Here is a 17,367-nt window from a genome sequence, read left to right as displayed (position 1 = left end):
CTCTTTTCCCTCTAATTTTTATTTGAAAGGAAAGAAATTGGGGAACTCTGTGTATGTATGTATGTATGTATGTATGTAAATTTTGATGAAATATGTTGATTCAGCTTTTGATTTTTGTACTCTTTAAAAGGATAAACTAGTATTATCTCAAAATCCCCACAAATTAATCATAAGAACATTCACTTCCGTGCACAAATATAGAATTGATGATTATAGAAGTATCAATGCTAATACAAACCAGGGCTTCCCCCTATTGATAAAAAAGTTGCTTAATTATTTGGCAAACAATGGCCTTAATAACTCAAGGGCTTCATTAGTGCGCATCTTGTTGGACATTCTTAGCTTTCTCTAATCTTCATGAAAAAAAAAAAAGGATGATAAATGCATTTGTGATCATGGTCTACCAATTCTTTTGGGGTCTCAACATTTCCATTCCTAGATGCTAACACACATGTGGCAATTGACCAACGAGTTTTTGCTTCCTTGCATTGTACCCTGTGCTTCACATTGCAAAACCTTCCATTGCTGTCACTATTCCTTTTGTTACATGCTGTCAGTGAAAAAAAAAAAAATTAATACAATCGTATACATTGATTTATGAATAGTCTAAATTCCCATGGTCACCACTATTAACTAACACAGAACAGTTCATAAATATCTATTTTATAAACTGAAGTCCAATTAGAGAAGTGGTTGACTATACTACTACTCCTTCTCATAACAGTTTTGATTTAGTTGTACTAATTAATACCTTAATAGTGACTAATTCAAAGATAATTTTATACATTATTACATGAAAATAATTTTGGGCATCATCACTATAATAAACAATTCCTCTCTCAAATCTCAAAAAATTGTTTAACTATAAATATGCATGTAAATTTTTTTTTAAAAAAATTATTCGAATCCAACTTTTTACTGATATACTAGGAAGAAATAATTAAGAGTCTGTTTGGAAACTGATAAAAGCTACTTTTTTTTTGTTTTTAAATTTTGAAAAGTTACATTAATATTATTTAATATAATTTTTAAAAAATACTTTTAACTTTTCAAAAAATTATTTAAAAAACTTTTTAAAAATAAAAAATATAATTTGTCTCTTTTTTAAAAATTATTTTATTACTCTTATTTATTAAAAATTCAAATATAAAATAATTTATTTATAAATTATTTTTAATATAAATTTTTATGTTTTATTTTTTTTAAAAGAGCCTAATTAAATTGTTTTGTCAATCTGTGTCTTAGTTGATCTCATTACATAGGGCTGAGTTTGGTTCATATATAATACGGGTGAAGATATAGACACAAATACATAAATATTGAAGGCATATACATAAGAAGACACAAAATATTCATTTTGTTTAATAACTATACACAAGACAAAACATAAATTACAAATATTAATATTATTCATATCTCCAAAAAAAAAATCACCACCATTAAGAATAGAAGTGAAAAAATTTATATCTTAATCTTTGTGTCTTAATGTCTCAATAAAATAAAATAATAGTACACAAATTTTATATATTTATATACTACTATCGTATCTCTTTTTATTTTAAATATTTAAAAACTAAACATAAAACATAGGTGTAAGTGTGTCTCTGTATCTTAAAGACCACACACCATAGGGACCCTGAATCTGTGTGCAATTTGCACATTGCACACAGCTTGTAGGGGTGAAGTTATATGTGTTGATCCTCAACTGACATAGCCAGTTTTTGTTGAAATCAGTCCCCACTACTTCTACTGCATGCTTCTATGCATAGAGATTCCACCATCTTTTGTCCTATTCTTACTGCCATCCCATGAATCGCTTTCCCCCATATGCCTATGCAAGGCTAGACGAGTGTCTTAAATATGTCTCCAACATTTTTATATTGCTCCATTTTTCATTCCATTATTCACGGATATTTTAAAAATTATATCTTAAAAATATGGTAAAAAAGATTAATTTATATTATGAAATAAAAAAGAATTTTCTTGCCATTATTTGCCTACAAAAGGAAACAAAATCAACCAATTCCATTTAAAATATTTTAAGAGTATTTCTATTGTTAATAATTTTAGAGGATATTTTTATAATAATTTGATAATTTAATTTTTTTAATAATTTAGTAATTTACTCTAAAAAAAATAGAAAAAACCTCTCTTTATACGAATATAAACTCTTTTGCTAATTTTCTTTCAACATATCAATACACAATTTTAAGGGTAAATTACATTAATAAAATGATAATAGAAAAATATTAAAAATAAAATAATAAAAAATAATAAGAATTATTTAATGGCGGCTAGATTTTATTTTTAATTTTGAAATAAAATTTTAAATATCTATGACTAGGTAAATTTTATATGCTAAGTTGCTAGATTTAGTTTATTATTATTATTATTATTATTATTATTATTATTATTATTATTATGGTATTGTTAAGTTGTTTTGCTGGCTGGCTACGGATATCATAGAGACCATGCGTTGCATGCTAAGTAATATTCATTTTGATAATTATGGTCATGAAAGAAAAAAGTTGCTATATATTGTTAATTATAAAGATAATGCATCCCCATAAATTTTGGCAGGATTACTTTGTCAATATTCAGGGTTGGATTGTACTTGTATCACTTTAAAACTACATGATTAAATTATAGAATTAGCCATTAATAATTACAATTATTGAATAAAGCTACTTAGTATGTTGCATTCTTTAAATACGATTTTTTTTTATTCTATCTATCTGAGGCAAAAAAATATTTTTCATAATAGTAGAGAAACAATAATTAAAATTATTTAATTTAATATTTATAATTTTATGTATATAATATATATAATTATTTATTTATTACATCTAATATTATTTATTTATTTAAAAAACAATTAATTAGTTAAATTATACTAAAATACTAAGTGTATATTAAAATAAGCTATTAAAATTTATTATCAAAATAAAATATATATTAAAAAATAAATTAAATTTTATATATATTTATATATAAATACATAATAATTAATTTTAATGTATAAATAACATTTTTTAATACAATAACGGTCTTTTAGTTCAATAATGTGGAATGGAAGTATTTAACAAGTCGAATATTTTAGTATGACTATTTTATAGTAATTATAATAACTATAATAATTTAGAAAATATTGTTAAAGAATAAATTTTTTATTATTTTTAAACATATTTTTTAAAAAATATTACCAAAACATAAAAAAACTCCTTTAATTTTAGGGGATCCTTCGTAAAGACGCAAAAAACGTCTTTTTTTAAAGATATTTTTTAATAATTAAAATTTAACACATATAATAACTTAAATTATGTTATTTTTATTAAAATTAGGTCAGACAAAATAATTTGATCGAAAAATAGTGAATCAAATTTTAAATCCGTCTAAATTAATATTATTTTTTATAAAAAATGACTACAATACTCCTATTATATAAAATTACTAAAATATTTTTATTATATATATTAATTTTGAGAATTCTAAATTCTAACCCTTTTCTTTTCTATAGTTATAGGATTAAAATTTAAAGTTTTTAAAATATATATATATATATATATATATATATATATATATATATATAATAGGGATATTTTAGTTGTGTTTTATAATAGGGATATTGTAGTAATTTTTTATAAAAAATATTAATTTATACCGATTTAAAATTTAATTTATTAATTTTTTTTGTTAAACTGATTTATCCAGTATAATTTTAATAAAAATAATATAATTTAATTAATTATATGTGTTAAATTTTAATTTTTAAAAATCATCTTTAAAAAAAGACGTTTTTGACCTCTTTATCTAATTGACTCCCTTAATTTTAACCAACCAAGTCCATCTCTATCTACATATAAGAAATCAGCAACGTGCAAAGAAGTGTGTATAGAAGGTTCACATTGCATAGTAATCCCTATATATATACCAGTGCAGCCACTGGATGGACATGAGGCATAGGAAGATAGGGTATAGAATTAATATTCTAAATATATAGAAGAGACATCAACGTGCAAAAAAGGCTGTGTTAATAGGTGTGTAATCGATAGTGGGAGGTGTGAGTGTATTATTATTCAACACTGGCCACACAAACGGTGGCTTGAAGGGAGGGACATGAGGAACAGGCATTAACCCAGATATAATCTGAAGTATTTCTTGCATCTTAGGCCTCTCATTCGCAATGGGATGAGAGCATGCCAGCCCTAATTTCAGCATCATCTCTACTTCTTCACCCACGTAATTATTCCCAAGTCTGGGATCCACTGCATCTAGTAACCTTCCTTCACGATACAGGTACCAAACCCAATCCACCAACAAGTTGTATCCCTCAATCCTTGCCCATGCTCGCTCACCACACACCACTTCAAGCAACACAGCCCCCAATCCGTACACATCGGAGTCGCGCGTGGCCTTGCCTGTATGCAAGCACTCCGGTGCAATGTATCCCCTTGTGCCCGCCACTCCTTCCAACTCTGCGTACGAGGTTCTCTCATTCTCAATTGCGCGTGCCAAACCAAAGTCACCTAGGCGTGCATTGAAATCAGAGTCGAGCATTATGTTACTCGCTTTCAGATCTCTATGAACCACTATTTGATCGTACTCGTTGTGGAGATAATGCAATGCCGAAACTACCCCTAAGATTATCTTGTATCTCAGTTGCCAACTCAGAGGTGTTTGGTTGCTCCCATCATTATAGAAAATGTGCCTGTCGAGGCTACCGTTAGGCATGTAATCGTACACTAAGAGCAATACCCCCTTCTTGTGACACCATCCTGAAATGTATATAATTAGATTAGATTAGGCCGAAAGTATTGAAGGATAATGTTGAAGCTTCATTCACCAATCATCTGCCAACACGTACAAGGCATAAAAAAAAGGAAAAATTTAAGGACAACAATTTTATCAAATTCTAATCAGGATGTAACCAGTAAAAAAGAATGAGTCATTGGATGAAATCTCACACTAATCTCATATCATTAAAAGTCTCATTAATAACTATTTAATAGTTATAAATCCCAAAAGTTGCTGGCCCGTAACATTCCTCAATTAAAGACTTTGTCACACTTATTAATAATGTATGATACACCTGCATTTGCTTACATAACCTTGATTATTATAGATATAGACTAACGATTAATATAATTTAACATACAAGTTTGCGTGTTGACAAATGAAATAATTAAAGAGCAAATGATGACCTTTGGATCACATAAAATTTTGGTATCTACTTATGCATGTATGTAACCGTGGAAAAAACTCAAAAAGCATGTGGAACTGAGTGTAAACTTGAGTCATTTAAAATCCCTATTATTAGTAAAATACTACGGTTAACTCTCTTGATAAAGATATTTAAAATGTTTTTTATTAATTAAAATGCCAAATAAATTAATTTGGACTAAAAAAAATAATGAATTAAATCTTAAATTGATCTAAATTAATATTATTTTTTATAAAAAATATCTATAATATTCTTATTATAAAAAATAATTAAAATACTACTATTATATATATTAATTTTGAGAATCCTAGATTTTAATCTTTTATTTCTCTACCGTAATAAGATTAGAATTTAGAGTTTTCAAAAAATATATATATATATATATATATATATATATATATATATATATATATATATATATAAAAGAGTATTTTAGTTATTTTTTATATAGGGATATCGTAGTTATTTGTTATAAAAAATATTAATTTAGACCGATTCAAAATTTAATTTATTAGTTTTTTGATTAAACTGATTGTTACGGTGGGTAACCAGAGATTGATGGGCTAAATGGCGTTGGTAAGCCCAAATGTGTGAAGGAGGAGGATTCCGAATGGATCTGCAATTCGGGGGGTCTCCGTCCGACTTGTTCGTGTGAGGAGAAGGGGGTGGTACCTGCAAAGACACTCCGATACCTAAGTTAGCAAGAGTGTGAGCAGGTCTAGAGAGTATTGGACTTAGAGATACCTGAGGGGTGTCAGTGTATTTATAGTGGTGAACCAATAACCACCGTTGGAGTAGTGCCATATTTTTAGGGTGTTAACCGTCCCATTATCTTAGGGAGGTTAGGATATGGCTCGTGGAAGTGGTTAGAGAGATTCTAGGGGTAGTTACTTATTTGAATGAGTGTTTGTCTGCCAGCTAACGCTCGTGCCCGACTTCTTTAGAACAAGTCGTAGTGAGTACCGACTTCGTAGGATGAAGATTGGTACTGGTGAGGCCCAACCCTTTGGATTAGGTCTTTTGCTTGATCTTGGGCCTTTATTATTGGGCCAGGGTATGAATAGTGCCCCTACTCGAGCCCAATTTTTCCAAGATTTGGGTTCGAGTATTCTACTCGGGGCCATAGCCGACTTGTTGGAGGACCGACGTGATGGTCTGAAACCGACGTGACTTTCCGTGTCCTTTTGGTTCTGACAGTTACGTCTAATCAAGCGTCGTGTCCGTTAGGGACGTGCGTAGGTCTTGGTAACGGTGCATTCTCATTAATGACTGCCCCGTTTTTACCATTATGCCCTTTAGCATGTTTATAAATACTTTCCCTCTCTTTCATTTTTTCGTTTCTGCGATTTTTCAAATTTTCTCTTCCTTCGTTCGTGCTGCACTCTTGTGTTTCGGAGACTTCTGCTTCTTCCAACCTTCATTTTTTGATAAAGGTTAGCTTTTCTTCTTTCGTAACATGCCTTATGTTTGCATGCTTTTATTTTGTAGATAGATAGGTTGTTTTGTAGACTTTAGTTCTGTATTCCCTCCCTTTAGAGACCGTGTTTTTTATTTTCCTTTTCTTTTTCTTTTGTAGGTTTTTGTCATCCTTTATAAGAAAAGAAATGGCTTCCGTAGATGTTCTTTCTCAATGGGTTGATGTCACGGTCCTAGGGGAGGAACCCTTGGTCGATGCTGAGTTTATCACCCACCTTCGTACTCACCACAGAATTTGTACTTCTGAGGAGGACGAGCCAAAGTATGAGTTGGTAGTCCCGGGTCCAGAAGACCGGGTTTGTTTTGGGAGGGCCAATGAGGCTGCCCCTCATTTTTTCTTTATGTATGAATGTATGATCACCCGTTTGGATATTTTTCTTCCTTTTTCGAATTTTAAGATGTCTGTTCTGCACCACTGTCGAGTTGCCCCTACCCAACTTCACCCCAATTCTTGGGGTTTTCTGAAAATTTACTAATTTATTAGTCACGCTTTGGACTTTCCGACCTCTTTGAGAATTTTCTTCTATCTTTTCCACATGACTAAGCCCTTCAGTGGGCTAAATAACAAGCAGCAATGGGTGTCTTTCCGAGCCATTCAAGGTCGGAGGATTTTCACCCTCTTCGACGAATCCTTCCACGATTTCAAAAATTATTTTTTCAAAGTACAAGATGTAGAGGGCCACCACCCCTTTTTCTTGGATGAGAATTCTTTCCCTCGCTTTCCCCTCTATTGGTTGAAGGCCTCTCCTTGTGAGAAGTACGGTCTGGACGACCTAGATGAGGTGGAGACGGCCATTGTGGGGTTTTTTCGAGAAGTGTGGGGGAGGGCCCCATACTTGGATACTAGAAAATTCTTTCAGGGATCGCCGACTTTTGTTCGGCCGCAACTAGGTAGCTTATATATATGTAAATATATATTTCTTATTTCCGACTTGTATCTGCCGTTTTTGAGGTAATGACGACTTGTTGTTTTTGCTAATTGTTTCTTTTGCAGATATGGCAAGGAAGAATGCTCAGGAATCTTACCAGAGAGTCCAGGAGGCTAAAGCAAGGTCCCGGGCTAGGACTGGTGGCACCAGGGCAATCATCTCTCCTCCTCCTCCTCCTCCTCCTCCTCAGAACGTGGGGACTCCTTCCCAGCCCATTGTGATTTCTTCTTCAGCTTTGTCTCGGCCGCTTCCCTCCGCTCGACTTCTTTCTGAGCCAGAGAAGAAGAAGCGCAAGACTTTAGAGTCTGGCTCTTCTTTTGATGGTGGGGTTAAGGCGGATGCTCTTGCATTCGTCCGAAAGAACATCTATCCTCATATAAGTATGGATGATGTCTCTGTTCGGAACCACCTTACCACTCTGGCTGAGGAGAGTTTCAGGGCGGCAGGTGTTTGTGGCAAGCTTTTGGATATTTTTGAGAAGACTCCTCTCAGCTCTTTGGGGTTAACCTCGAAGGTTGAGGAGCTGGAAGGAAGGCTTATTTCCTATCAAGAGCATGAGAAGGAGTTGAAGGAGGAGGTCACCAAGCTGAGGGCGGAGAGAGATAGCCTTCGGGAGAAGGAGAGTAAGTTGCAAGCCCAATGCAACATGGAGGCGGGTTTGAGGAAAACAGCACAGGAGAGTTACCAGAGTTTATTTCAAGATCTTGTGTCTGTGAGGAAGGATTTGCTGAAATCTCGAAATGTGTATGCCGAGTTGGAGGACTCTATTGCTGATGGCGCCGAAGAGGCTTGGAGGATTTTCAAGGAGCAGGTCGGAGTTATTGCTCTTGACTTGGATCTTTCTCCTTTAGATCCGGACAAAGTCGTTATTGATGGTGCTATTGTGGATCCTCCTGCCCCTGTAATCGTTTCCGAGTCAGAATTGAAGACTCGGGGGCAGAGGATTATTGAGTCCCCTCCTCGTTCTAAGGACGCTTCGAGCTCTTCTGTTGTTCCTCCGACTTCCTCTTCATCTCCTGTGGTTGCCTCTCTTCCCGGTCCTGGTGGCGCTCTTCCTGACTCTGGTGGTGGTGATCCGTCTACTCCTCTGCAGAAATAACTTTATATGGCTATATGGGGGCTCGGCCTGTGAGTTCCCCCTTTTTTAAACTCTTTATATCTTGTTTGTTGGTGGTGTTTGAACAATTTCTTTTGGCCTTTTAAGGCCGTAAACAAAATATTTAAAAATACCCTTTTTTAATAAGGGTTTTCAATTAACAAAATAAATACCCTTTTTTGGATAAGGGTTTAAGTTACCTTATGCGTGCATGCTTTTCTGATTTTGATTTTTCAAAATTCCCTTGATCTTTTTCTGAAAACCTTTTCCTTTGGCTTGTCTGTTTTTCTGAGCCTTTTTGTTTAAGGACTTTAGGACAGCCTTTAAACTTTTTCCTAGGTTTTTTCAATCTCTTTTTTGTTATTCCTTATACTCAACTTTGCTTTATTGAGTTCTTATGACTTAGGTTATTTTTGCGATGCGTTTTTCTTCTACTCGGTTCTTCATTCCGATTTACGGGTCGAAGTGTTTCCGAGCTTCTCTACTCGGGTTTTCATTTCGCCTTATGAGTCGGATGGTTTCCGAGTTTTTACTATCAACTTATATAACCTCTTTACACCGACTTCTACCTCGTCGTTTTATCCTGACGACCATCTAGGTCGGTTCATGGGATTTTCACGTTTTGTCGAGCTTAAGTCGGCGCGTTTCGTAGAAAGACTTAGAAAATAGAAGGAGTTTATAAGAGATATTGTAAATGAAAAAAGATCTTTATTGATTGGGGAGGTACCTTCTTGCTACTAAGGGTTTTTAATAGCCTATTTTCCCTTAGCATCTACTATGATGCCTCGTTAAAAACCCTTCTCCAGAAAAAACCCTTTGATTTTGGGAAAAAATCATGAAGTTGGGAAAAGAGTACATCAGGGAGTAGAGTTTGCTTTTTAACTGTAGTACCTTTTCATATTACAAGCATGCCACGACCTTGGGAACTCAGTGCCGTTCAGGTCGGTCACTTTATAATAACCTTTTTCCTAAGACTTCATTGACTTTGTATGGTCCCTTCCAATTAGCAGTGAGTTTTCCTTCCCCTGATTTGTTGACTCCAATGTCGTTTCTGATTAAGACCAAGTCATTCGAGGCAAATGTTCTTCGAATGAATTTTTTGTTGTACCTTGTAGTCATCCTTTGCTTCAATGCTGCTTCTCTTATCTGGGCATCTTTTCGGACTTCGGGGAGCAAGTCGAGCTCCTCTTTGTGCCCCTGTATGTTCCCGATCTCGTCGTGGAGAATTACCCTTGGGCTTTGTTCATTGATTTCTATTGGTATCATTGCTTCTATGCCATAGACTAGTCGGAAGGGCGTTTCCCCAGTGGCAGATTGGGGCGTTGTCCTGTAAACCCATAGCACTTGGGGGAGCTCTTCAGCCCAGGCTCCTTTTGCCTCTTGTAATCTTCTTTTTAGCCCTGCCAGTATGACTTTGTTGGCTGCCTCGGCCTGCCCATTAGCTTGTGGGTGCTCCACCGAGGTGAACTGGTGTTTTATTTTCATACTGGCTACTAGGCTTCTGAAGGTAGAATCCGTGAATTGGGTTCCATTGTCTGTAGTAATAGAATAAGGTATCCCATATCTTGTGATGATATTTTTGTAGAGGAACCTCCGACTTCTTTGAGCAGTGATGGTGGCCAATGGTTCTGCTTCTATCCATTTTGTGAAGTAATCTATTCCCACGATCAGGTATTTGACTTGTCCTGGTACTTGGAAAAAAGGACCTAACAAATCCATTCCCCATTTTGCAAAGGGCCATGGAGAAGTGATACTGATGAGCTCCTCTGGGGGAGCCACGTGGAAATTTGCATGCATCTAATATGGTTGGCACTTTTTCACAAATTCTGTGGCATCTTTCTGCAAGGTCGGCCAGTAGAATCCAGCTCTGATTACTTTCTTGGCTAGTGACCTTGCTCCGAGATGATTTCCGCAGATTCCACTGTGGATTTCCTCTAACACCTCGGTAGTTTTTGAGGTCGGTACGCACTTTAACAGTGGTGTTGATATCCCCCTTCTGTAGAGAATATTTCTCACAAAAGTGTAATGTTGTGCTTCCCTCCAGATTTTCCTGGCCTCTTTTTCCTCTTTTGGAAGGATGTCAAATTTTATGTATTCGACCAAGGGGTTTATCCATCCGAGGTTTAAACCGACTACCTCAAGGACTTCTTGTTTACCTTCTATTTTTACCACTGAGGGTTCCTAGAGGGTTTCTTGGATCAGGCTTCTGTTATTCCCTCCTGGCTTGGTACTTGCTAACTTGGATAGGGCGTCCGCTCTGCTGTTTAGATCCCGGGTTATATGTTTAACCTCGGTTTCTGCAAAGCGCCCAAGATGCTCCAGAGTTTTCTCCAAGTACCTCTTCATATTTGGGTCCTTTGCCTGATACTCTCCGCTTATCTGGGAGGTCACCACTTGTGAGTCGCTGTATATCATCACTTTTGTAGCACCGACTTCTTCTGCCAGCTTCAATCCAGCAATCAAGGCTTCATACTCTGCCTGATTATTTGAAGCTGGGAATTCAAATTTTAGTGAAAACTCTATCTGGGTTCCTCTTTCATCTACCAATATTATGCCTGCACCGCTTCCTGTTTTGTTGAAGGATCCATCTACATAGAGTTCCCATGTAGTTGGTTTTTCCTCCTGGTCCCCTGCGTATTCTGTAACAAAGTCGGCGAGGCATTGGGCTTTAATCGCCGTCCGAGTTTCATATCTTAAGTCGAACTCGGAGAGCTCTATTGCCCATTGAACCATTCTCCCTGCAACATCCGTCTTTTGGAGGATTTGCTTCATGGGTTGGTTCGTACGAACTCTTATTGTGTGAGCTTGAAAGTAAGGCCGTAGCCTTCGTGAGGCTACTACTAAGGAGTAGGCAAACTTCTCTAGTTTGTGGTACCTTAGCTCAAGGCCTTGTAGAACTTTACTGATGAAGTATACTGGATGTTGGCCGACCTCGTCTTCTTTTATCAGGGATGATGAGATAGCCTTGTTTGCTACGGATAAGTACAGGACGAGGTCTTTTTCAGATACTGGTCGGGTCAGAATAGGAGGTTGGCTTAAGAACTTTTTGAACTCCTGGAACGCCTCCTCGCATTCAGGAGTCCATTCAAACTGACATCCCTTTTTCAATAAGGAGAACAGTGGAAGGGATTTTAGTGCTGATCCTGCCAAAAATCTGGAGAGGGCTGCAAGTCGGCCATTCAGCTGCTGGACTTCTCTCAAACAAGTTGGGCTTTTCATCTCTAGGATGGCTCTACACTTATCGGGATTGGCTTCGATCCCTCTTTGTGTTAGCATAAATCCTAGAAATTTCCATGCCTCCACCGCGAAGGCGCACTTTGCGGGGTTTAGTCTCATCCCGTGCAGCCTTATGGTGTCAAAAATTTGTGAGAGGTCTGACAAGAGGTCGACTTCTTTCTTGGTCTTTACCAGCATGTCGTTGACGTATACTTCCATTAGGCTCCCAAGGTGAGAGGCAAACACCTTATTCATCAACCTTTGATATGTGGCTCCTGCATTTTTTAATCCGAATGGCATGACCACGTAGCAGAAATTAGCTCTGGGTGTGATGAATGATGTCTTCTCCTGGTCTGGCTCATACATTGGGATTTGATTATATCCCGAGTAGGCGTCCATGAATGATAAGTACTGATACCCCGAGCTGGAGTCCACTAGGGTATCAATACTTGGCAGTGGATAAGGGTCCTTGGGACATGCCTTATTTAAGTCGGTATAGTCGACACACATTCTCCATTTGCCATTTTGTTTTTTGACTAGCACTACATTGGCTAGCCATGTTGGGTACTTGACTTCTCTGATAAAGCCAGCTTCCAAGAGCGCCTGTACTTGTTCTTCTACTATTAGGGCTCGTTCTGGGCCGAGCTTGCGTCTTCTTTGTTGTACAGGTCGGGATCCTGGATAAACCGAGAGTTTGTGGGACATGAGCTCGGGGTCTATCCCAGGCATGTCAGAGGCCTTCCAGGCGAAGAGGTCGGAGTTATCTCTTAGGAGTTTAGTCAACCCTTGTTTTAGGGTTTCCCCTAGGTTGGCTCCTATATGAGTATTTTTCCCTTCCTCTTTACCGACCTGTATCTCCTCGGTTTTTCTTCCCGGTTGTGGTCGCAGCTCTTCTCTGGCCCTTGCTCTGCCGAGCTCTATTGTGTGAACTTCTCTGCCCTTTCCTCTCAGATTTAGGCTTTCATTGTAGCATTTCCTTGCCAACTTTTGGTCTCCCCTTACCGTTGCTATCCCCGCTGAAGTCGGGAATTTCATGCAAAGGTGGGGAGTGGATACCACCGCTCCGAGTCGATTAAGGGTAGCTCTGCCGATTAAAGCGTTATATGCTGACCCCACATCAATGACTATGAAGTCTATACTCAGAGTCTTTGATTTTTCCCCTTTTCCAAAAGTGGTGTGGAGGGGCAAAAATCTCAGTGGTTTTATTGGCGTATCCCCTAATCCGTATAGAGTGTCGGGGTAGGCTCTTAATTCTTTCTCATCCAACCCTAGTTTGTCAAAAGCGGGCTTAAAAAGGATGTCCGCTGAGCTTCCTTGGTCTACTAGGGTTCTGTGGAGGTGGGCATTTGCCAGGATCATAGTTATTACTACTGGATCATCGTGTCCAGGGATTATTCCTTGCCCATCTTCTTTTGTGAATGAAATGGTTGGGAGGTCGGATGACTCCTCTCCGACCTGGTAGACTCTTTTGAGATGTCTTTTGCGAGAGGATTTGGTGAGTCCCCCTCCCGCGAACCCTCCTGAGATCATATGGATATGTCTCTCCGGAGTCTGCGGCGGTGGGTCTCTTCTATCCATATCATCTCGCTTTCTCTTTCCATGACTGTCCGACCTTTCTATGAGATATTTATCAAGCCGACCTTCTCTAGCCAGCTTTTCTATCACATTTTTAAGGTCGTAACAGTCGTTTGTGGAGTGACCATATATTTTATGGTACTCACAGTAGTCGCTGCGGCTCCCCCCTTTTTTATTTTTAATGGGTCTAGGGGGTGGCAGCCTTTCAGTGTTACAAATCTCTCTGTATACATCCACTATAGAAACTTTCAGAGGAGTATAAGAGTGGTATTTTCTTGGTCTCTCGAGACCGAGTTCCTCCTTTTTCTTGGTTTCCCTCTCCCTCTCTTTTATTGAGGGAGGATGCCCGGGTCGCCAACTCAAGTCTCTCAGCTTAGCGTTTTCCTCCATATTGATGTACTTTTCAGCTCTTTCCTGTACATCACTTAGAAAAACGGGGTGTCTTTTAGATATGGACTGTGAGAAGGGACCTTCTCTAAGTCCATTGACTAACCCCATTATGACTGCCTCTGTGGGCAGGTCTTGAATCTCTAAACATGCTTTGTTGAACCTTTCCATATAGGCTCGTAAGGATTCTCCGACCTCCTGTTTTATTCCCAGGAGGCTCGGTGCATGTTTCACTTTATCTTTCTGGATAGAGAACCTCATCAAAAACTTCCTTGAGAGGTCTTCAAAACTGGTAACCGACCTCGGGGGGAGGCTGTCGAACCACTTCATCGCTGCTTTCGATAGAGTGGTTGGGAAAGCTTTGCATCGCGTAGCGTCGGAAGCATCAGCTAGGTACATCCGACTTTTGAAATTGCTCAAGTGATGCTTTGGATCCGTGGTTCCGTCATAGAGGTCCATATCGGGGCTTTTGAAGTTTCTCGGAACTTTTGCCCTCATTATGTCCTCGCTGAAAGGATCCTCCCCTCCTAAGGGCGGCTCTTCTCGTTCGTCACGGGAGTTGTGACCTTTGAGGGAGGATTCTAACTTTAAGAGTTTTCTTTCTAACTCTTTTCGTTGTTCCATCTCCTCTTTTAGGTTCTTTTCAGTTTTCTTTTGTCGCTCCCATTCTTGTTCTAACTGTTCCAAGCAACTGTGGACTAATCCCATGAGTTCAGTTACATGGGATGGTCCCTCTTTCTCTGATTCGCGCCCTTCTGAAGAGTTTACCTTCAGATTTTTTACTCCGGAGGTACCTTCCCTGTGTTGATCATTAATTCCCTGGTGGAGGGTGAAGTCTGCATCATTATTGCCTGTGTTCAGATTCTCTTGTTCAGAATCTGTCTCCATATGACCCTCCTCGGGGGATCTATCCGCCATCAGTGGTTGATCTCTCGGGTCCCCGGCAATGGCGCCAATGTTACGGTGGGTAACTGGAGATTGATGGGCTAAATGGCGTTGGTAAGCCCAAATGTGTGAAGGAGGAGGATTCCGAATGGGTCTGCAACTCGGGGGTCTCCGTCCGACTTGTTCGTGTGAGGAGAAGGGGGTGGTACCTGCAAAGACACTCCGATGCCTAAGTTAGCAAGAGTGTGAGCAGGTCTAGAGAGTATTGGACTTAGAGATACCTGAGGGGTGTCAGTGTATTTATAGTAGTGAACCAATAACCACCGTTGGAGTAGCGCCATATTTTTAGGGTGTTAACCGTCCCATTATCTTAGGGAGGTTAGGATATGGCTCGTGGAAGTGGTTAGAGAGATTCTAGGGGTAGTTACTCATTTGAATGAGTGTTTGTCTGCCAGCTAACCCTCGTGCCCGACTTCTTTAGAACAAGTCGTAGTGAGTACCGACTTCGTAGGATGAAGATTAGTACTGGTGAGGCCCAACCCTTTGGATTAGGTCTTTTGCTTGATCTTGGGCCTTTATTATTGGGCCAGGGTATGAACACTAATTTAGTCTAATTTTAATAAAAATAACACAGTTTAATCGGTTATATGTATTGAATTTTAATTATTCAAAAACATATAAAAAAAGACGTTTTTAACGTATTTATCTAAGTAGCTCCCAATATAAAAAAAACAACTCATTTACAAGTTAACATAAGTCAATTTTATTAATTTTATATCTTTTAAAAAATAAAATTTAAATAATTACTAATTAATAGTAATTAATTAATATAAAGTGTAGTTCAAAAATACTTGTTGGCTTCTCTCTTAATTTCTTATCAGAATTAAATAATAAATCAACAAATATTTTTAAATTTTATTTCATATTAATTATTAATTGTATTAAAATTGACTGTTTACGAATTGTATACCTATGCTTTTCGTTTATTGGTAAGTGGCATAAATAGATTGGAAAGAAAATTTTACCAAGTAACTGGACTAGGTTTCTGTGACGGAGACGGTTGATGATGGTGAGCTCAGCCAAGAAATCGTCAATTTCTTTAACGCTGTCCCTGGAGAACTTCTTGACGGCGAGTTCTGTGTTCTCTCGGGGCAGTGTTCCTTTGTACACAACGCCATAGCCACCTTTGCCTAGCTTCAGCTTCTCGTCAAAGTTGTCGGTAGCCTCCTTAAGTTCACGAAAGCTAAACTCTCTGGGAGTCCCCGGGAGTCTCCTCAGTACCCTCAACAAAATCAGCTCCGACTCGCTTATCCTAATCTTCTTGCGCACGTAACCAACTGATAAAACAACACACACCACAAGCAGAATAAATAGCACTGACTCCAGACCAAGAAGGGTTCCGATCATCGCCAAGTGAGTTTCTCCTCCGGCAGAAAGAGAAGAAGAACCAAAATCCTCCACCGATAAGTTCCATCTCAGTATAGCATTCTCCTCATAGAAGAAGCTCCCACTGGAAGCAGAGAATCCAAAATAAGAATTCTGATTCACCAAACCCGCTAGGTCAAGATTTGAACTCAACACTGCCTTCAGTGGCTTCTCCACCAAGGGCCCGTCCTTATGAGGTTGTTTCGCCATGTACACGTCGATTACCTTCTTTACCCCGTCGTACTCCACCCACACCACGTACAAACTCCCTGAATCATTGTTGTTACTCGGTGCAATCTGAAATCCGAATTGCGAAAGCGAAACGGTAAGGTTGGACCTAACACTGTTGATGTCAAGCCCTACGTGGTTGTCGTCGGGGTCGAAATCCTGCTTCACGGTATCGAATTCTATTGCTACGATCTGGTTGGAGGGGTCGCCGTCGGTGAGGTTGTTAGTGAGACCTAAGTACTGGCCATAGCTGTTCGGTGGAATTGGAACTGAGTAAGAAGGGGCAATAACAAAGGCCATGCCTTCGCCGGCGGGAGTGACGTTGTTAACACGAACCATGCTGAAGAGAAAGGAAGTATTGAAGGAAGCTACTCTTCCCTTTGAAGCGTTTCGCCATAGGTTGAAGGATCTGGCGAAGAAGATCCCACCGGATTTGTTGGCGAGTTGGCCGACGGGGATGTTGCCGGAGCTGTATGGAGTGAGTTGAAGGGACAGGGAACCACCCGATGAATAATTAATCCATGCCACGGGTATGGGGTATATGATGTTACTGATTTCTTTTGTGGAATTGGAAGGTCCAAAAATGAGTTGGTCTTGAGAAGTCACCGCCTTCAACATGATGAATAGAGGTAAGATAGGAATGGCAGTGGTGGCGCCGCTAAGGGAGAGCCACGGTGGTGGAGCCATGTGATCTCCCAGATTAAACAAACGCGTATGTTGGGTTTAGACTTTGAGTATTTTTTTGGTTATTTTTCTAACAACTTTCTTCAAAATTAAATGAGAGAATGTAATATATAATGAGCGATCATATAATTTGAATCAATATTTTATCTGAATATGTTAGATAAATATTTTATTATTAACGTTCGGCTAGGCAAGCTAAGTTTAATTAACGATGAAGCATGCCACTTCAATACACAATTTTAAAA

At 38.2% G+C, this 17,367-nt stretch overlaps 1 protein-coding gene across 1 annotated transcript; it reads right to left on the bottom strand.

Moving 5' to 3' along the window:
* Positions 1–3,822: 3,822 nt before the first annotated feature.
* LOC130979663 (probable L-type lectin-domain containing receptor kinase S.5) lies at positions 3,823–17,187 on the bottom strand. The gene is made up of 2 exons (XM_057903150.1): positions 15,811–17,187; positions 3,823–4,775 (listed from the first exon to the last, which is right to left on the bottom strand). Exons 1-2 carry the CDS (start codon positions 17,123–17,125, stop codon positions 4,009–4,011), a joined length of 2,082 nt encoding a protein of 693 aa, XP_057759133.1. The 5' UTR covers positions 17,126–17,187; the 3' UTR covers positions 3,823–4,008.
* Positions 17,188–17,367: the final 180 nt, after the last annotated feature.

Source organism: Arachis stenosperma, chromosome 5 (assembly GCF_014773155.1).
Source record: "Arachis stenosperma cultivar V10309 chromosome 5, arast.V10309.gnm1.PFL2, whole genome shotgun sequence".
Classification (NCBI taxonomy): domain Eukaryota; kingdom Viridiplantae; phylum Streptophyta; class Magnoliopsida; order Fabales; family Fabaceae; genus Arachis; species Arachis stenosperma.
Note: the sequence above shows the minus strand (reverse complement) of the source record. Positions and strands in the feature narration are given on the sequence as shown.

Bases quoted from the DNA above. Each gene is read 5' to 3' on its own strand.
- LOC130979663 (XM_057903150.1), bottom strand. From the start codon at position 17,125: ATGGCTCCACCACCGTGGCTCTCCCTTAGCGGCGCCACCACTGCCATT. The intron at 4,776-15,810 runs GTAAAATTTTCT...TATACATTTCAG, and splicing joins AAACCTAGTCCAGTTACTTG to GATGGTGTCACAAGAAGGGG.